The 21,843-nt window shown below is 39.4% G+C and overlaps 1 protein-coding gene across 2 annotated transcripts in view; it reads left to right on the top strand.

Annotated features, from left to right (window-relative positions):
* The window catches only part of LOC126470216 (cullin-2), a 202,533-nt gene that overhangs the window by 168,224 nt on the left and 12,466 nt on the right, over positions 1 to 21,843 (top strand). For both annotated transcript variants that reach the window (XM_050097896.1, XM_050097897.1), the window contains exon 14: positions 14,936 to 15,151. In XM_050097896.1, the coding sequence (XP_049953853.1) occupies positions 14,936 to 15,151 (216 nt within the window). The remainder of the gene's footprint in view (positions 1 to 14,935; positions 15,152 to 21,843) is intronic.

Genomic DNA, 21,843 nt, shown 5'->3' with positions numbered 1-21,843 from the left:
TCAGTCATTAGCATTCCTTACTTTATCCCACATAGTGTCTAATGTATCGGTAGAGACCTAGCCAATGTTATGTCCCTATGATTCTGCCAAGAATCCCAGATGATCATATGTTGGAGGGTCATGGAAATACTTCAGGTGAGCTGGAATGATGAGCAATCATGTACACTCCATTGCATCATAGCTCCTCTTATGTAAAGTACTGTTTATTAATTAGATTTCTCCTTTTGTCAGTTCTTTCTTTTGCATGGCTTCTATGGTTTTCAGCAGGGCTGAATCTTCCTTATGCTCTAATAGGAACGGCGTCTTGAGTAAGTGGTTGCGATGTTGGGCTACTCGGGCGAGCCGTGTTAAAAACTCTCTTGTGCCCTTTTTCTTCCCCCCGCCCGCACAACGTTAGTGATAGTAGGTGAGATACCACATAGACATCTCACAGAAATTAAAACAATAAATAAATGGTTGTGAACTATGTTACAACAAAGGAATTCAAAGTCAAGACGTCCAAAACAGAATGCAACTCTAAAAATGTTAAAAACATATGTTTTGACAGAGCACAGAGGAACTATGTGATTGTGAAACTGTTGTGTTCATTTGTTACAGCTTATGTGACGAACTATTATGTTTTCATCATTTCCTTAGGAGTGATCACATTCTCATTCATACAAACATCTATATCGGGCAAGGAGGCCCATCTCACTCACTTACCAGTCGTACAAATTAGGTGCATCGACAAGAGATTCCTGTCATATGACACACATACTGTCACTAATGCCATGTATGACATACCAGATACATTTTCTGGTGGAGGATTTGGTTGACTTGTCACCTTGTCATCAAACATTTGCAGTTCCTATTTGAAAGCCACTTCCTTTCGTTGCTAATAGTGTGGCTGTGCAGAATCAACTGCCATTATAGGTTCCTACCTTACAGCTGCTGCAAATGGACATTACATGACACAGACACAAATATGAATAAAATGAACAGAAGAAAAAAAGAAAAAAGTAAAAGGCACGAGGGAGGTTTGAACGCAGCTTGCCCTGTTGGCAGTCCAGCACCTTAAACACTTAACAACGATGCTATGGCTGTTACACTCAACTCAGTGTTGCAGTTATTGAGCTTGGGCCATTCACTGTTTCTGTTTCTTTTTTCTTTTTCCTTTTTCTTCTTCACAATTCAGTACACCTCCTTTATGTTTTTACCACTAAATATGAAGGGTTGCGATGGGGAGGTTCCTTTGTCAGTAGCAGTGTCATTTAATTAAGCGATGACAGATATCATTCACACTTCGATCTTCTGCTAAAGGATTCCTTGAAAGGCAATAGGTGCATGTGTCTGTTTTTGTATACCACTAGCACATCATACACCTCAAGCCTCATTGCCCAGCACCTGTTGACATGGCAGACTCTTCAGGCTAGTCGGCCAGTGCTGAGAACAGTGGTCCATCACAGTGGTGAATGTTTTACCGTATAAATACGGCTGGAACTTCTTGTTAGCCCAAACAACTGCAAGGCACTTTTTCTGGATTGTAGAGAAGTTCATCTCCCACTTGTAGAGAACTCTGGAAACATAAGCCATGACCTGTACCGCACCTTGCTCAGTTTGTACTAGGTCTGTCCCTATCCCACTAACATTGGTGTCTGTGTGAAGTTCTGTCTTAGCATTCTCATCATACAGTGCAAGGGATGTGTCTTAGTACAGAAGTTCTTTATGAATCCCCAATAGTATGAACACGTTCAGAGAAAACTTCTCATGTCACTAATGTGCTGAGGAGTTGGAAAATCTGTGACTGCTAAGATTTTTGTGTCTTGTATGGTGATGAAGACCTTTTTCAGATTCAGATGGAGTCCTGCAGTCTGAACGAACTTCAATGCAATTGTCAGGCAGCTTGGATGTCTTCAGATGTCTTCAAAAAAAACAACAGTATCATGCAGATAATAAAGACATGTCGTTCATTTAAGGTGTCAAAGCAGGCTGTCCACTGTATGCTCGAAGGTGGCTAGTGTGTTGCATAGTTCAAATGACATAATTTGAAACTCATACAGGATACGTAATGTTATGAAAGTAGTCTTTTTCCCAATCAGCCTTGTCAACCATGATCTGCCAGCAACCTGTCTCTGTCTCCATGGCTATAGTTAAGAAAACCTTCGCTCCTTTCAAGTAGTCTAGGTTGTCATTAATGTGCAGCAATAGATAAGACATCATTTTTTGTGAATTCCTTCTGTTATTGCAGTCGACAGGGAAGTACTATGTGCTGTCCTTCTTCTACACACAGATCACAGGAGAGGACCCAGGACATTCCGAAGGTTCAGTGATGTCATCTTGCAGCATCTTCTCTCCTTCACCTTAGATTATCCGTTATTCAGATTGTGACATCCTATATGAGTGTTGGATAAATTGGTGGATGATCTCCAGCATTGATGCAGTGTTTTCCCATGGACCGCATGGTCTGCCTTTTCTCCACTCTGGATTTGAAAGTATCCAAAATTTCGTGCAGAGTGGCTAACAACTATCGACATTGTTCCTCGGTGAGGTTAGACCCTATTAGCAGTTCAACAATGAGAGTGAGTCTTCATCAGTGGCACGGAGCTGCCCTTACTGGACTGGTTTGGCTGCCCATATGCACAGACTTTTAAGGATGGGTTGTAGCAGTTCATGACAATTAGGGGTCCAAACCTTTCCTTGACCTCCTAAAATACTTATGACCATTGCTGGCATGTAGACTGCATTTGTGACCCTGGGTAGCTTTGTACAATTGACAGAAGCTTCACAGTTTAACTGAGCATCTCAAATGACTGGAACTTGTCTCGTTGATGATGGCAGGATAACAACATGTTCAAGGGCACATAACCGCCCAGAACAATCTTCATTGTGTGTGCTTGTTGGAATAGCTTTGTCAGTCTGGAGCCCTGATCTTCCACAGTCTATGTCTGCCTTTGATGCCACCAAGAATTTCCATCAGAGAATAACATTGTGAATGTATTCTGTTAAAACAACAAATTCAAAGGTTTCTGTTCTGTCATTGATAGTTATTCATGCAATACATGCTTTTGTCAGTTGGACATATTTCCCACTTGCAGTTTTCATCACAATCAATTTTGTATCACAAAACATAGTCTTCTTTAGCTGATGACGATAAGTATCCAATATTACCAAAAAGCAAGCCCCTGATTCAACTAACACCTAGACAGGTTGGCTGTCAGTAGTGACATCAGTGAGGTTTCTTGGCGTTTTGTTGACTGTCATTGATGGAAGATTTGCATCTGTGGCAGCCTCACCTCCATAGGAGGTCACCTCACATTGTTTTGCTGAAGTCGGCAGCTAGATGATCAGCTGGTACCTCAGTGTGGTGATGCAGAATGGCTACTGCGTGTTGAGAAGCGACCTCTTCCACACTACAGCAATGGGGTCGGTCCCACATTTGACTATAATTGTCCACAGTTAACTGGAATGAGTAGGACTGTTATGGCAGTTGACGTCTTGCAGCATAATAGTCATCAAACGGTCATCTTCTCTCCCTGCAGTATTGTATAACGTGTCCACTGCATCCACAGTGAAAACATAGCAGTGTTTTGCCCTCTATCCTCCAAATGTCTGTTCTTCTGTGGGGCATATTACTTGATGGAGATGTTGGGTGTACCTGTGTTGGTGAGATGCTGGGTTGTCATTTCACAGTTGCGGCATGAGAATAAGTTGGTAGAGTCCAGTCTTCATGGTACATTCGACTATTGGAGGAGATTGGTGATAAATGTCGATACACTGTTTCTTTGATATTCTCTGTTACCTCCTGACATATGGTGTCCAATACTCGTAGCTGCTACCTCTTGTGTAATAAGTCCAAATTTCTGGCTGCACACAGAGCTTACTGTCTGGCATATGAGAGGGGCAAGCTCATGGTCCTCTTCCACAACAGCCATATCTACATGTACATCTGCATCTATACTGTGAAGACCACTATGAAGTGCATGGCAGAGGGTACATCCCACTGTACCAGTTAGTAGGGTTTCTTCCTGTCCTATTTACATATAGACATATAGACTGCAGGAAAAATGATTGTTTAAATGTCTTTGCATGTGATCTAATTAATCTAATCTTGTCCTCCGGATTCCTGTGTGAGCGATAAGTAAGAGGCTGTAGTATATTCCTAGCATCATCATTTGAAGCCAGTTCTTGAAACATTATAAGTAGTGTTTCTCTGGATGGTTTATGTCTGTCTTCAATAGTCTGCCAGTTCAGTTTCTTCACCATCTCTGTAACACTCTCCCACAGGTTAAAAAAAAAAAAAAAAAAACCTGCAACTATTTGTTTTGCCCTTCCCTGTATGTGTTCAATATCCCATTTTAGTCCTATTTGGTATTGGTTCCATACACTTGAGCAATATTTCAGAATGAGTCACACAAGTGATTTGTAAGCAATCTTGTTTGTACACTGACCATGTTTCTCGCAGTATTCTACTAGTAATCTGAAGTCTATCACCAGCATTATCCATGACAGCCTATGTGAAATTGCATTTCATGTCCCTACAGAGTGTTACACCCAGGTATTTGTAAAAGTTGGCCACTTTCAACTGTGTTTCATTGATCGTGTAGTCAGAGGATGCAAGTTTTTTTTTGTGAAGTGCACAATTTTAAATTTCTGAACATTTGAAGCACGTTGTCAATCTGTGCACCACTTTGAAATCTTATTAGATCTCATTGAATATTGTTGCAGCTTCTTTCCGTCATACTTCATTATAGATAACTACATCATCTGCAAAAAGCCTGAGGCTGCTGTCTATATTGTCCGCAAGGCCAAAGGCCATTAATATGCAACATGAACAGCAAGGGTCCCAACACACTTCCCTGTGGCCCACCCAAAGTTACTTCTACACGCGACAATGATCCTCCATCCAAGATAACATGCTGTGTCCGCCCTACTAAAAAAATCCTCAGTCCAGTCACAAATTTTGTTTGATACTCCACATGTCAGTAACCATAGATGTGGCACAGAGTCAAATGGTTCTCGGAAATCAATAACTACGGCACTTACCTTACTGCCTTGATCCATAGCTTTCAATATGTCATGTGAGAAAAGTGAGAATTGGGTTTCACGTGATTCATGTTTTCAGAATCCATGTTGGTTGGCATGCAGGAGATCATTATGTTTGAGGTACCTCATTATGTTTTAGCTCAAAATATGTTCTAAGAGTCTACCACAAACCGATGTAGATGATATTGGACAGTAGTTTTGTGGATCACTTGCACTACCCTTCTTATAAACGGGTTGGCATGCTTTCTCGCAACTACTGGACATGGTTTTTTGTTAGAGGGACATGCAATAGACTATAGTTAGAAGAGGGGCTAACTCAACCACAAATTCAGAATAAAATCTGATAGAGATTCCATTAGGCCCTGGAGCTTTGTTTTGTTTTAACGATTTCAGCTTTTCCTCAGCACCACTGACATTAACACTTGTTTCATTCATCTTTTCAGTGGGAGCTTCTCACGAGTTTCCCTTTGTAAAGGAACATTTAAAAATGGAATTAAGCTTTTCTGCTTTTGCGTTGTTACCCTCAATTTATATTCTACCACGGTAGTCATTGAAGGCTTCACACACTGTGCTCTTGACAAATATGTTTCATTCAGCAGCTCTCTAGCTGTAGTCCTATGCTTTGTTTTACACCTATTAATTTAGAAGTTCCTTTACAGTGACTTTATACCATGGATCCCTTCCATTATGAACTTTTCTACTGGGTGCATACGTATCCAGTGCATCGTCAACTATTCTTTTAAACTTGAACCATAGTTCCTCCGCATGCTCCTATCCTGTGCTGAAGGTTTCAGGTTTCTAGTTGAGATTTGAAACTACTGCTTTTTTTTTATTTTGTTTGCTGAATGTACATATCTTTATATTTGTTTTAGTTGTCCTTTGTACTCATACTATGGTAATCATTGTTACCACAAACATCATGGTCACTGATACCAGTTTCTATGTGAACATCCTCAAAGAGGTCAGACCTATTTGTTGCCATTAGATCTAATAATTTCCATCATGGATGGGATTCTGCACCATCTGTTCTAGGTAGTTTTCAGAGAAGGCATATAGTAATGTTTCACAGGATGCCTTGTCACATCCACCACTAACAAAACTGTAGTTTTCCCAATTGATTATTCAATGATTAAAGTCTCCATCAATGATTACAGTTTGATTGGGGAACTTATATGCAAGCAAACTGAGATTTTCTCTAAAGTTTTTGGTTACGTCAGGAGGTGCATCTGGTAGGCAATAGAAGGGTCCGATTACCATCTTATAACCCCCCCCCCCCCCACCCCAAAATTCGGATCTCCGGGTGGGGACTACTCAGGAGGACGTCGTTATCAGGAGAAAGAAGACTGGCGTTCTACAGATCAGAGCGTGTAATGTCAGATCCCTTAATCGAGCAGGTAGGTTAGAAAATTTAAAAAGGGAAATGGATAGATTAAAGTTAGATATAGTAGGAATTAGTGAAGTTCGGTGGCAGGAGGACCAAAACTTTTGGTCAGGTGAATACAGGGTTATAAATACAAAATCAAATAGGGGTACTGCAGGAGTCGGTTTAATAATGAATAAAAAAAATAGGAGTGCGGGTAAGCTACTACAAACAGCATAGTGAACGCCTTATTGTGGCCAAGATAGACATGAAGCCCACGCCTACTACACTAGTACAAATTTATATGTCAACTAGCTATGCAGATGACGAACAAATTGAAAAAAATGTATGATGAAATAAAAGAAATTATTCAGATAGTGAAGGGAGACGAAAATTTAGTAGTCATGGGTGACTGGAATTCGGTAGTAGGAAAAGGGAGAGAAGGAAATGTAGTAGGTGAATACGGATTGGGGCTAAGAAATGAAAGAGGAAGCCACCTGGTAGAATTTTCCACAGAGCACAACTTAATCATAGCTACCATTTGGTTCAAGAATGATAAAAGGAGGTTGCATACATAGAAGAAGCCTGGAGATAGTGACAGGCTTCAGATAGATTATATAATGGTAAGACAGAGATTTAGGAACCAGGTTTTAAATTGTAAGGCATTTCCAGAGGCGGATGTGGTCTCTGACCACAATCTATTGGTTATGAACAGTAGATTAAAACTGAAGAAACTGCAAAAAGGTGGGAATTTAAGGAGATGGGACCAGGATAAACTGACTAAACCAGAGGTTGTACAGAGTTTCAGGGAGAGCATAAGGGAACAATTGATAGGAATGGGGGAAGGAAATACAGTAGAAGAAGAATGGGTAGCTTTGAGAGATGAAGTAGTGAAGGCAGCAGAGGATCAAATAGGTAAAAAGACGAGGGCTAGTAGAAATCCTTGGGTAACAAAAGAAATATTGAATTTAATTGATGAAAGGAGAAAATATAAAAATGCAGTAAATGAAGCAGGCAAAAAGGAATACAAACATCTCAAAAATGAATCGACAGGAAGTGCAAAATGGCTAAGTAGGGATGGCTAGAGGACAAATGTAAGGATGTAGAGGCTTATCTCAATAGGGGTAAGATCGATACTGCCTACAGAAAAATTAAAGAGACCTTTCGAGAAAAGAGAGCCACTTGCATGAATATCAAGAGCTCAGATGGAAACCCAGTTCCAAGCAAAGAAGGGAAAGCAGAAAGGTGGAAGGAGTATATAGAGGTTCTATACAACGGTGATGTACTTGAGGACAATATTATGGAAATGGAAGAGGATGTAGATGAAGATGAAATGGGAGATATGATACTGCGTGAAGAGTTTGACAGAGCACTGAAAGACCTGAGTCAAAACAAGGCCCCGGGAGTAGACAGCATTCCATTATAACTACTGACAGCCTTGGGAGAGCCAGTCCTGACAAAACTCTACCATCTGGTGAGCAAGATGTATGAAACAGGCGAAATACTCTCAGACTTCAAGAAGAATATAATAATTCTAATCCCAAAGAAAGCAAGTGTTGACAGATGTGAAAATTACCGAACTATCAGTTTAATAAGTCACAGCTGCAAAATACTAACATGAATTCTTTACAAACGAATGGAAAAACTGATAGAAGCCGACCTCAGGGAAGATCAGTTTGGATTCCGTAGAAATGTTGGAACACGTGAGGCAATACTTACCCTACGACTTATCTTAGAAGAAAGGCAAACCTACGTTTCTAGCATTTGTAGACTTAGAGAAAGCTTTTGACAATGTTGATTGGAATACTCGCTTTCAAATTCTGAAGGTGGCAGGGGTAAAATACAGGGAGCGAAAGGCTATTTACAATTTGTACAGAAACCAGATGGCAGTTATAAGAGTCGAGGGGCATGAAAGGGGAGCAGTGGTTGGGAAGGAAGTGAGGGTTGTAGCCTCTCCCCGATGTTATTCAATCTGTATATTGAACAAGCAGTGAAGGAAACGAAAGAAAAATTCAGAGTAGGTATTAAAATCCATGGAGAAGAAATAAAAACTTTGAGGTTTGCCTATGACATTGTAATTCTGTCAGAGACAGCAAAGGACTTGGAAGAGCAGTTGAACGGAATGGACAGTGTCTTGAAAGGAGGATATAAGATGAACATCAACAAAAGCAAAACGAGGATAATGGAATGTAGTCGAATTAAGTCGGGTGATGCTGAGGGTATTAGATTAGGAAATGAGACACTTAAAGTAGTAAAGGAGTTTTGCTATTTGGGGAGCAAAATAACTGATGATGGTCAAAGTAGAGAGGACATAAAATGTAGACTGGCAATGGCAAGAAAAACGTTTCTGAAGAAGAGAAATTTGTTAACATCGAGTATAGATTTAAGTGTCTGGAAGTCGTTTCTGAAGGTATTTGTATGGAGTGTAGCCATGTATGGAAGTGAAACATGGACGATAACTAGTTTGGACAAGAAGAGAATAGAAGCTTTCGAAATGTGGTGCTACAGAATTCTGAAGATTAGATGGGTAGATCATATAACTAATGAGGAGGTATTGAATAGGATTGGAGAGAAGAGAAGTTTGTGGCACAACTTGACTAGAAGAAGGGATCGGTTGGTAGGACATGTTCTGAGGCATCAAGGGATCACCAATTTAGTATTGGAGGGCAGCGTGGAGGGCAAAAATCGTAGAGGGAGGCCAAGAGATGAATACACTAAACAGATTCAGAAGGATGTAGGTTGCAGTGGGTACTGGGAGATGAAGAAGCTTGCACAGGATATAGTAGCATGGAGAGCTGCATCAAACCAGTCTCAGGACTGAAGAGCAGAACAACAACAACAACAACAACAACAACAACAACCCATCCCTGATACTGAGTCTTGCCCAAACGGTCTTGCATGCAGCTTCAGTTTCTCTCAATGGGTTTAAGTTTCTTGTCTACTGCAACAAATACACCACCTCCATTACACATCAGCCTATCCTTTCAGGTACACCTATATTTTCCCCAAAAATGTCACTGCTGTCAACTTCAGGTTTTAATCATCTTTCTGTACCTAGTATTATGTGAGCTTCACAGCACATGAGTAGTGCTTCAAACTCTGGCACTTTGTTGCGAATGCTTCAGCAGTTGACTACTGGTATTTTAATACGCTCACCTATAGGAGGCATTTTTTTGGCCCTCTCGCTTACCCTTCTGGGTCTCATGCAGCTGTCATTATCTGGACTAGACAAACAGTCACCTAAAAAAAAAAGTCCCCTTTGTGCACCACACACACTGTCAGCTATGTGGATAGCAGCCTCTGATATCTCGTGCACAGCTGAGTCATGTAGGGGGACCATATAGTTCTTAACCCCAATCCTTCCGCTCAACTCGGAACTGGGGGGCTACTATCAGTTCTGGGGACAGTGCTGCAAATTGTGAGCTTCGATGAAACTCAGGCTCATCTTCTCAACCTTCTCTGCCAATCATGGGAGTGATCAAAGTATGATCTTGGAGCCCGGTGTTTGCCTCCTCTTGACATGGGACAAAACAAGTTTCTCGAAAACAGTGAAGTGAATCCCCTGGCTCAGTTTCAGTGAAAGACAGCACCTCAAACTTGTTGGTTAGGGGTAGCGGTATAACACCCTGCAGGTTTTCAAGATCTACTATTGACACGCCACTCGCAGTCAAGTGAATGATTAATGACAGATCCCATTCTTCCGTAGAGGAGACAGGAACCACAGGAGAGGGTAGTACTTGAAGTACCTTTGGTACCACAAGTACATGACTCTTGAAAACTATTCCAACACACCTATTTGCAGCAGCTGCCAATCATTTGACAGTAGTCAGTGTGATTTCCAGTTGCTTAAAAACATCAACTAACTCATACATGTTTAAGAACAGCATTCATAGAGAGATGTGTTGTGGTTGAAGCAGTATTTTACAGGACAGTGAACAAGTAATTTTAACTAAGACTGCTATCTCTTAATCTGTTGAGAAAAAAAATACTAATGCCCTATAAGAATCAAAGGAAATACACAAAATAAGATTTCAGTTAAGGCAACAGAAAAACCTGTGATAAAAATTACTGGTTTCTAAAACTTTTTGAGATTAATTATAGTCACTAACAAAATTGAAAATAGAGTTAATTTACGATAAATATAGATAATATGTAATCTTCTTGAAAGGCAAAATTAAATGCAACACTATATATTAGTTACAATATCTGCTACAGTTACTAAATCATAAATTCTGATTTAATGCTACAATTAGTTTATGGACAGGACAATAGTAACTTCCCAGAATTCTCAAAAATGTTTGTTTATTTGCATTTATATACACTAAAATTCAGGGTAATCTATTCTGTGGCAGTAACTGTGAATCAAAAACGTTGATTTGCTATGGAATAGCTCTTAACTTAACAAAATCATGAAAATTTTCAAAAACATAGTTTTGTAAGCAACTGAAAATTCTCAGAAATAACATATTTCTCTTGCAATTATACAATGAAATTAGAGAATGATTGCTTTCTGTGAGAATAGGCCTACTGTTCTCAAAAAATTTAAGAGCACAAATAAGTTTAATCCTACAACTGATGGTAATAGTACAAGTTTATCATGGAACTCACAAATTATCAAAATTTCACAATACAAACAAGTATAGGGACCACATTCGGCAGTCTGTCATACTTCTTCCATCTTTTTTTTTGATTCGCTGGCACCACTTGATGAATTTGTCTGTCTTGTGACATCCCTTACTAGAAGACCTTTGTATGTGTCTTCTGTGATTTCTTTCATCAAGTGTGAGATTTCTACATCTACATCCATACTCCGCAAGCCACCTGACAGTGTGTGGCGGAGGGTACGCTGAGTACCTCTATCAGTTCTCCCTTCTATTCCAGTCTCGTATCATTCGTGGAAAGAAAGATTGTCGGTATGCTTCTGTGTGGGCTCTAATCTCTCTGATTTTATCCTCATGGTCTCTTCGCGAGATATACCTAGGAGGGAGCAATATACTGCTTGACTCTTCGGTGAAGGTATGTTCTCGAAACTTCAACAAAAGCCCGTTCCGAGCTACTGAGCATCTTTCCTGCAGAGTCTCCCACTGGAGTTTATCTATCATCTCCGTAACGCTTTCGCGATTACTAAATGATCCTGTAACGAAGTGCGCTGCTCTCCGTTGGATCTTCTCTATCTCTTCTATCAACCCTATCTGGTACGGATCCCACACTGTTGAGCAGTATTCAAGCAGTGGGTGAACAAGTGTACTGTAACCTACTTCCTTTGTTTTTGGATTGCATTTCCTTAGGATTCTTCCAATGAATCTGTCTGGCATCTGCTTTACCGACTATCAACTTTATATGATCATTCCATTTTAAATCACTTCCAGATAATTTATGGAATTAACTGCCTCCAGTTGCTGACCTGCTATTTTGTAGCTAAATGATAAGGGAACTATCTTTCTATGTATTCGCAGCACATTACACTTGTCTACATTGAGATTCAATTGCCATTCCCTGCACCATGCGTCAATTTGCTGCACATCCTCCTGCATTTCAGTACAATTTTCCATTGTTACAACCTCACGATACACCACAGCATCATCTGCAAAAAGCCTCAGTGAACTTCTGATGTAATCCACAACTTCATTTATGTAAGTTGTGAATAGCAATGGTCCTATGACACTCCCCTGCGGCACACCTGAAATCACTCTTACTTCGGAAGATTTCTTTCCATTGAGAATGACATGCTGCGTTCTGTTATCTAGGAACTCTTCAATCCAATCACACAATTGGTCTGATAGTCCATATGCTCTTACTTTGTTCATTAAACGACTGTGGGGAACTGTATCGAACGCCTTGCGGAAGTCAAGAAACACGGCATCTACCTGTGAACCCCCGTGTCTACGGCTCTCTGAGTCTCGTGGACGAATAGCGCGAGCTGGGTTTCACACGACCGTCTTTTTTTAAACCCATGCTGATTCCTACAGAGTAGATTTCTAGTCTCCAGTAAAGTCATTATACTTGAACATAATACGTGTTCCAAAATTCTACAACTGATCGACTTTTTTAGAATACTGGTACTTTTAAACATCAAATGTTCCAGAATATACACACATTACAAACGTAGGATATTTTGAGAACCTTCCAGAAATGATAAAATACTAAATAACAAATAATTGCTGGCTGTCGGATTTGGATTGACAACCCGCAGCTTGCCTGCCAGTGATGCTAATCACTACGCTATACTGCACCACTGTGTAGCAGTATCATCACTAAGTGACCCAGTTGGAAGCACGATACAAACTGCAAACATCTCAAAATACATATGCCAGCAAATGGATAATTTGAGTTAATTGTGAAATTTTGGTAAACATTTTTGGAAAGCAGTGATCAATTAATTGTTATATTTTGACTAAAGTTCAGTCTTGATCACATCATGTATGTTTTAATGATATAGGTAACCGGTTTCGGTTCTTTCTACAAAACCATCATCAGACCCATGGCTCCCTTAGGACGGTAGGCGGAGCTCTCTTCGCTGCTACGCAGTCAACAGTTGACTGTGTAGCAGCGAGGAGAGCTCCGCCTACCATCCTAAGTGAGCCATGGGTCTGATGATGGTTTTGTAGAAAGAACCGAAACCGGTTACCTATATCATTAAAACATACATGATGTGATCAAGACTGAACTTTAGTCAAAATATAAATTGTGAAATTGTTGTTACTGGCTGCTGTTGATTGATAATAATAGTTTGGAAAAATTATTGTATACTTCAGTAGAAATGCAGTTATTTTTACTGAACAGTAAATACTGCCCTACGTTAAAATTACTGTACACTCATACCCTGTAATAGCAGGTGTTAAAAATTTTGTTCTTGTATCTGACTGTAGTACTGTGCTGATCTCTGCATTCAGTTATGAATTCTTCGAAACACCTTGTGATCGTTTCCAAATTGTTGAGTTGGATTTACAGTTCTTTGTTCCAGTTTTTCAACTGTGTTGGCAGGAGTGCTGTACACAACACTTTAAAGATTCAGATTAGTTAATCCTGAAGACTGTTGTGCAGGTCTGCCTCGACCTCTACCAGTTAGATTTCATTTCATTGTAACAGCAAAAGTGTGGCTTTTTTCCATTGTGCATGTGCCACACTCTCTGAAATTGCCCAGTGGAAACATCATCGACTATCTGTGTTCATTAAAAGCAACTATAATTCTACTGACATAACCATTACCATTTTTGTGGCCAGGTCGACATTTATGGACAGTGAAGTTAGCAGTGGACAGAAACAATGTGTTTTTAATTATTTTACTAACTGTTAATTTATCAGCTCACATTTACTGAGTAGTTTTGCTTCTCATATTGTCTACTTTCAACTGCTTCAATTTGTACCTTTAGTTATGATCCAGTCTCTCTCTCTCTCTCTCTCTCTCTCTGGGGATGAACTTCCATTAGATAATTAGATAACATGTATATTCACTTACCTGTATGTGTAATGATACATACAATGCTCACTTGTTTTGCTGATTGGTGTTAGTGAAAGGTGTACTGTTTCACTTTTATTCAACACAAGTAAGGCTCAGTAATTAAAGTATTTTCAGGTTGACATACATTGATTGCTTCATATCACTGGTATTTTTACTTATATTAGCCATGGTTTCCCTACAGCGAATTCCATAAATAACACAAACCATCCTGCTGGAGGAACATCTGCAATTGAGCATTATAGTAGAGGTTAAAGATACCGCTTCAGGTTCTTTTTATTTTTGTTTTTCAGTAGTTAAAACACGACCAGTTTTGGGCTCTTACATGCCTACCATCAGGTGTTATACTGAAAATAAACAAGAGATTGGAGCTAGTAATAGTTTTTACATAAAGTAATATGAATAAAAAAGCAAAAAAAGAAGTTCCGTATAACATTTTAAAAGACAGCAGTCAGGCAAGGTGTGATAAAACCTAAAACTTGGGTTTTGTTTCTTCAAAGAACCCATAAACAGCTCTTTGGTTCATTCTTTTCAAGCTGAGATAATATTCCATCTCCAATTGCTTTGATGCCATGAGGCTATAAACCCTAATCAAAGAAAAAAAGTTAAGTAACTTTTAAATAGATTCCACACATTCCACTCAAATTCACTCTAATGACTGAAAGTGGCCAGTTCAGAAGAGTGTGTGTGTGTGTGTGTGTGTGTGTGTGTGTGTGTGTGTGTGTGTGTGAATTGGGGAGGGGGGGGGGGGGAGAGAGAGAGAGAGAGAGAGAGAGAGAGAGAGAGAGAGAGAGAGAGAGAGAGAGAGATACTGATGTTAAAGAAAAGGTTCTTAGTAAACGGGAAGAATATGTTGTACATTTTTATAGTGGACAAGTCATACTGGAGAGTCTTGGAAGCTGTGGATACATAAAGAATGAACATTCTAGAATCTTTTCTGCACTCATTTCAAATTTGTGTTAGTAAGTAAACACGATCAGCCTTTAGAGTTTTTAACAGTTCTATTACATTGTAACTTTATTATTATAATCTGCAAGTTGTTATAGGTACTGTAAATACTTCTTTGTAAAAATATTTTTGTTTCTTTTTTGTAGGCTCTAGGACCTGATACTGTGTTGCGTCTTAATAAAGAGTACACAAACAAAAGGACAAAATTCAGAATTACTACTATCGCCCATAAAGAATCCCCACAAGAAATAGAACAAACCATATCTGCTGTGGATGAGGACAGAAAACTTTACTTACAGGCAGCGATTGTGAGGATTATGAAAAGCCGGAAAGTACTTAAGCACAATTGTCTGATTCAGGAGGTATGTCTATAAAATAAATGATCATTTCTCCAGTATTTCAATTCTGTTTTCCTATAAATTTGTCAGCCTAGTGCATTCTTGGCATATGAGGAGGAAGAGATCAAGAGGTGCAAAGGCAAGAATGCTAAAGGGAGAACAGAAGGCAAATAGTTGATTAGCACAATGAATCATGAGGGGAAAAAAGTTATGTAAAAGGCAGGAGAGGTCAACTGGAATAAAAGTGATACTGGTGTGATTAAGGCTCATTTGGCAGTGATACATTGTAGGAAGGGTTAGCATGCATAGTGTTTATAAATTTGATTTTGTGAAAAGCCACAAAATACTTGCTGTATGCATATTGCAGATGTCAAAATATTGGTCTGTTGTCAACATTCTGTGTTACATAAAGTGTAGTAGTCATTATAATTTGTGAGACAGACATGTGTTGATATGGTATACACATAGGAGGTAATTTATTTCCCCAAAGTAGCTTGATTAGCACTAGGAGGACCGGCATTAGCGAACTACCTATAAGGACCACTACCGGTCATTTTGACCGGTGAAGTTTTTCCTCTTTATTTTCAGTTTTACTTTTTAAGTTGCTTCAGTACGGTGTCTTTATGGGTCAGTAGTGCATTACCCTATTGTACAAATGTGTTATGCTTAAAAATTTCTAGTAGAAAGTGTATTTATTTAATAAAAATGATTGAAATAAGAAATACAAAATCATGTTTAACTAAACTTACAATTGTGAATAAGCATACAGTTTTACAGTAACATACTTCATCTGCATGTCTCATACTCAGTCAAAGCCCCAAACATGTCATAAGCATACATGTAGTACGAAAAGTAAAGAAAAATTGACACAAATTGCTGTAGCAATAACAAAAAAATAACATTTTCATCTTTGTATGACATCTTGTCAAACAAAGCCACTATCTTTGTCAATAAAAGGTTGTCCACATGTACTGACCACATCCAGCACATGGACCACATACGAATTTCTTGCACTGCACACACAGATTTTTAGTTTTGTTCGAACTTTTGCATCCTCCTATCTGGCAGGTCTTCCGTACCGGTACCTTACATATTTCAGTGGTCACGGTGAATGTATGCGCAGGTCATTTCCTTGATTGTACGTATGCTAATTTGAAAAGAAACATTCACCAGCCAACTTCTTCTAATGTTGTCTTTCTGTAAAGGATCCAGGCATTGATTCCAGCACAGTCGAGGACATTGAAAAACATGTGCATAGACCATCTGTGGCAGCCAAACTTGACAATGTACAGATGAGATATCTCGTCCAGAATATCAACTCCAAATTTAGTGGAATTGTAGTTTCAGGGAGTTTCTTCTGTGGTTGTTCATCCACTGCAACTGACTGGTGCATTGTGCTCAATAGAAGAACATTTTTCTTGGTCTTCCCCTAATAGGAAGTAATTGTTGCATCACCAGGTTTGTATAAAATAGTATCATATAAAGATCCCTCCCACTTCAGCTGCTCTGCAGTATTTTCGGCTATGAAGAAACTGTCACGTGTTACATTTCTTCCTTTTGAAGTGTAAGGTTGCATGAGACATGCAACAACACACTCAGCAACAGATATGCTACTGAATCTTTCACTTTTTTTTACCCAAGTAAGGAAATCCATTTGCCACATATTTACTACTGGCATCGGCTGGAACCCAGAACTACAGACCAAATTTGTTTGGTTTATTACTTATGTATTATATATAGCAGCACAGAGCTTCGCATCGATAGAGCTACGGTTATAAATGCACCTGGTTTATAGTACTGAATCCAGTTACCTACAAATGAATTCAAGACTGGGGTAGGTGCTGAAGTCATCGGTCGGGCGTCTTTTGGCACGAATCTGCTTGTCATCAAATCTTAAAAAATCACATGACTTCTATGAACTTATTTCGTCTCACAGTGTGAGAAAAAAATGTCAGCCCCCACACTTGACACCACAGAAGTTTCAGGAGGAAATTCTTTCCTCCATACGCTCCACGTGCATACATTATAGCTAAGTCAGCTTCTAATTGGGCAATATCAAGTACCCATGTATCATCCTGGAGAAGTTCTCAGACTCTAATTTCTGTAAAGTTTTTTTTTATATTCTGTAGACTACTGTTGTCTGTCAACACTCGCCATGCCCTCAAGTAACTGCCTGTGACTATAAGTTTTGTAGCATTACATGTGGCCCAGGAATTTCTAACAACATGTTGTGGCACCCTAATATTCCACGTGCATGCCCTGGTGCAATTTGAGTCCACACTGTTCTATACTGGGTTATTCGTGTGTTGTTATACAGAATATTCATATTCCGACTCTGATGATTTGCCTTGTTCGGTTTTGTTGGATTAATATTCCGTGCCACCTTTATATTCTTTTATCACCCAACATTCAAAAATATCTTCTCCTTCTGAATTTTCTTCTTGTAAACTGTTCACATATTCACATAATTCAGTAATTCTTCATCCACACAAAAACAGTGGCTCACCATAATAATGAGGAGGAGCGCTAAACTTCTGCCCAGCACAACAGTGTATTGACAGAGAACAGCAATTAAAGTATGTCCACTCTTCCACTAAATAAAGTAAAATGTAGAGAGAGAGAGCGAGCAAGGGAATGAGATCATGACAATGCAATAAAATAAGCTAAGGGGATGAAAAAATCCACTGTTGTGCCTTTACAGACAATATACAAAAAACAAATTTCACCTGTCAGAATAACGGGCTGCAGTCCTCTAAGGTAAAAATGTTTACAATTTCTTCAGTTTTTGGTAATATACGTTTGTCATTTACAGAAATTATAAACCACCAAGGTACATTAAAAGTCACAAAAAATAAGGCCCATAAATTAAAATGTACACTATTTATTAAATGTGAAATAACACTGACCGGTCAGATCAACTGGTACGGTCCTTCTAATGTTAGAAAGCACAGATAACCACCAAAATATGTGTGAGCTATGAAGTAGAAAGGAATGGGGGACCAGAGAGGAGACATTGTCAGTTATTTCTGTGTTTATTGCAAGCAAGTGTTGTTAGGGAGAGAAGTAGTTAACATGTGGAACACCAATTAGGTGATGACCATGGTTGGGCAATAAAACACAAAGTAAATCAAGTGAAACTGAGGGATAAAATAGGAGTATCCATGAACGCATGAACTGTTCTCATGAAATTTGTGGAAGACGACACGGCATTATTATTCAGATAATATAAGTGTTGCAAGAAGCTTTGACATTTAAAATGGCTGAAATAAACAGCAACCCACCACTGTTGTACTATTTATTGATATAGCAGGTAAACACCACAGAGGTTTCAAGACCTCTTGGTTTATCTTCAGTAATGAAGACATGCCTTTAATGCAGAAATACAGTAAAACTTCGTTCATACATTTTTTCAATGGACTACAGGAAGAAAAGTATAAGCGTGAAAAACGTATATATGAAATATGGCACCATACTATCAAATTGATTGGTAAACACAAATGAAAAATCCAGTAAATAAAATGTTACATTCTGCAAAATGACAAACTGCCTATTGGCTTCTGTCTCGGATTCTTTGGCCGACGTTCATCTAATGATTTTTCTGACTTTTGCCAGCACAAGTGGCTGGCATTGTCAAAGCTTCACCCTCCATTGCCGGTGGTGAACTGGAGGCGAGCTCGCGGCCGCAGACTATATGTACCTGGCGCGCCAACGTCCCAGGTCTTCTCCACGGTCATTTCCGGTGCGGTTCTCCTCTTGCTACCTGCGACGGTCGTTCGCTGCAGTACGGGCAGCCAGGATCCGTTTATCTTAAGGCTTTCCTCTTTCTTGTTGAAACTGCTCGCGTGTTTTTGGATTTCTACAGCTTCTCTGAACAAGCGCGTGTGATAGTGCTTCTCTACAGCCAGAACTTCCGTGTCGGCGAATTTTATTACGTGGTCGGTCTCATTCAGTGCATGCTCGGCCACGGCCGATTTCTCCACCTGCCCCAACCTGCAATGTCGCTGATGCAGAGCACGCACTGAATGAGACCGACCACGTAATAAAATTCGCCGACACGGAAGTTCTGGCTGTAGAGAAGCACTATCACACGCGCTTATTCAGTGGGTTCTGTAGTGACGAGGTTTTCATCAACGTTCACGTAATCCTCAAATGATGCCTGCTCTTCAAGTTGATTCCATTCATCGTCATTAGGTGTAGGATCGTCAGTACAATCATTTCCACCATGATTGTGGACTTAATTTCCAAATCCGGCTTTTCGGAAACAGTTCCGAATGGTATCATCTGAAACTATATGCCATGAAGCTGCAATGTAGTGCACTGCCTATCAGAAGAAACAATTTCATTAATAATTTTTCAAAGTGTTCTTTGGCTCTGGTAGCACAACATGAAATAAACAGCAGGGAAAAATCTTACCCATAAAATGTTTATTTTCATTTCTTCCATTTTTTCAATATTTACACACCTGATGGCATGCTGCACAAGCATTTTGCAATAATGCAACAACTTGAAATTATGTATTACGCCAAGGTCAAGTGGCTGGAGCTCACTCGTGCAATTCGCTAGAAAGAATTGCATGGTCACATTTCTCAAATAGAAAGTAAGGGGAAGATGTGCTGCACACCTGTCTACGAGCAATAAAATCTTCCGGCCTGCTGCACCCATTTTTGCATCGACACTTCGAAGCCAGCTTTCAAAAACTTTTGTCGTGTAGTAATCCATGATTTCTTGTTACTAGTGTATTTTGTGGGAAACGTGACAATAGACAGTTTTCTTCGTGGTAATTAATAATGTTTGAGCACGATATATGTTCCAAAATTCTGCTGAATATCAACATTAACGATATGGGCCTGTAATTTAGTGGATTACTCCTACTACCTTTCTTGAACAGTGGTGTGACCTGTGCAACTTTACAGTCTTTGGGTACAGATCTTTCGTCGAGTATGATTGTTAAGTATGGAGCTATTTCATCAGCATACTCCGAAAGGAACCTAATTGGTATACAGTATGGACTTTTATTAAATGATTTACGTTGCTTCACTGCTCCGAGGATATTTACTTCTATGTTACTCATGTTGGCAGCTGTTCTCGATTTGAATTCTGGAATATTTACTTCGTCGTCTTTTCTGAAGTCATTTCGGAAGGCTGTGTTTAGTAACTCTGCTTTGGAAGCACTGTCTTTGATAGTATCTCCATTGCTATCGCGCAGAGAAGGCATTGATTGTTTCTTGTCGCTAACATACTTCACATACGACCAGAATCTCTCTGGATTTTCTGCTAGGTTTCGAGACAAAGTTTCGTTGTGGAAACTGTTATAAGCATCTTGCATTGAAGTCAGAGCTAAATTTCAAGCTTATGTAAAAGATCGCCAATCTTGGAGATTTTGCGTTAGTTTAAATTTGGCATGTGTGTTTCGTTGTTTCTGCAACAGTGATCTAACCTGTTTTGTGTACCAAAGACGATCAGCTCCGTCGGTTGTTAATTTATTTGGTATAAATCTCTCAATTGCTGCCGATACTATTTCTTTGAATTCAAGCCACTCTGGTCTACACTTATATTATTTATTTGGAATGAGTGGATATTGTCTCTCAGGAAGACGTCAAGTGAATTTTTATCTGCTTTTTTGACCAGGTATATTTTTCGCTTATTTTTGGGGGATTTGCAGTCTTGCTACGACAACCCTGTGTTCACTAAACCCTGTATCGGTTTTGATGCTCGTTTTTAACTCAGGATTATTTCTTGCTAAGAGGTCAAGCGTGTTTTCACAACCGTTTACTATTCGCGTGGGCTCATGAACTAACTACTAGAAATAATTTTCAGTGAATGCGTTTAGTACAATTTCTTGGCCTTTGAGTGCCATTGTGCGGTCAGTCATTGCATTGTAAAACAAGTGCATCTCATCTGCATCGAAAATTGTTTTTAGGAGCATATTGGGATGTCAGTTCTTTCAAACGGGTTTCCTTCCAATGTTGGACTGTCTCAGGATCAACACTTTTGCTTTCGCCACATACATTCTGACAGCTGATGCCGTGTCTTACCTTAAATTTGTGCAGCCAACCATGTGAAGCACTGAAATTTTCCACACCGAGTTGAATTGCAAATTCATTTGCTTTTTCACAAAGCATTGGGCTGCTAATAGGAATGCCTTATGCTCTATGTTGCCTGAATCACTGCAACAATCAATCATCCAAGTTTTCGTATTTCCCGCCCTTAATGCGTGTCCGCTTAGTAGTGGAAATTCTGAACACACATGGGCTATATTCATTTTCCTTTGCCTTTGCTACTATAGAATTTAAAGTAGATGCAGAAATTCCTAATTCCTTGGCAATATCCACTCGCTTTCGATTACTGTTTTCCTTCACAACTCTCAAAATTCGTAGCTTTTCAGCAATAGTAATGCTTTTCAGCAATAGTAATGCTTTTCAGCAATAGTAATGCTTTTCAGCAATAGTAATGCTTTTCTTTTTTCTTCCACTCATGTCACCAGTTCTCAAAATAATTAGAAATACAGTAATACGGTACTGTAGCCTATACAGTATGAGGTGGCATGTGTTTAGGGATTCCCGAGGACATGCGACAATTCTTGTCCAATTGTGCCCTATGGCTATCACCACTGCCGTAAAATAAGCTTCACACGTTATACTGTAATGTCTGGTTTTTGTGAAGACTCTGTTATTGCAATTTATACTATTGTTGCGCATCTGTCAATCTATAAAACA

This window comes from Schistocerca serialis, chromosome 3, assembly GCF_023864345.2.
Source record: "Schistocerca serialis cubense isolate TAMUIC-IGC-003099 chromosome 3, iqSchSeri2.2, whole genome shotgun sequence".
Lineage (NCBI taxonomy): Eukaryota > Metazoa > Arthropoda > Insecta > Orthoptera > Acrididae > Schistocerca > Schistocerca serialis.
Note: the sequence above shows the minus strand (reverse complement) of the source record. Positions and strands in the feature narration are given on the sequence as shown.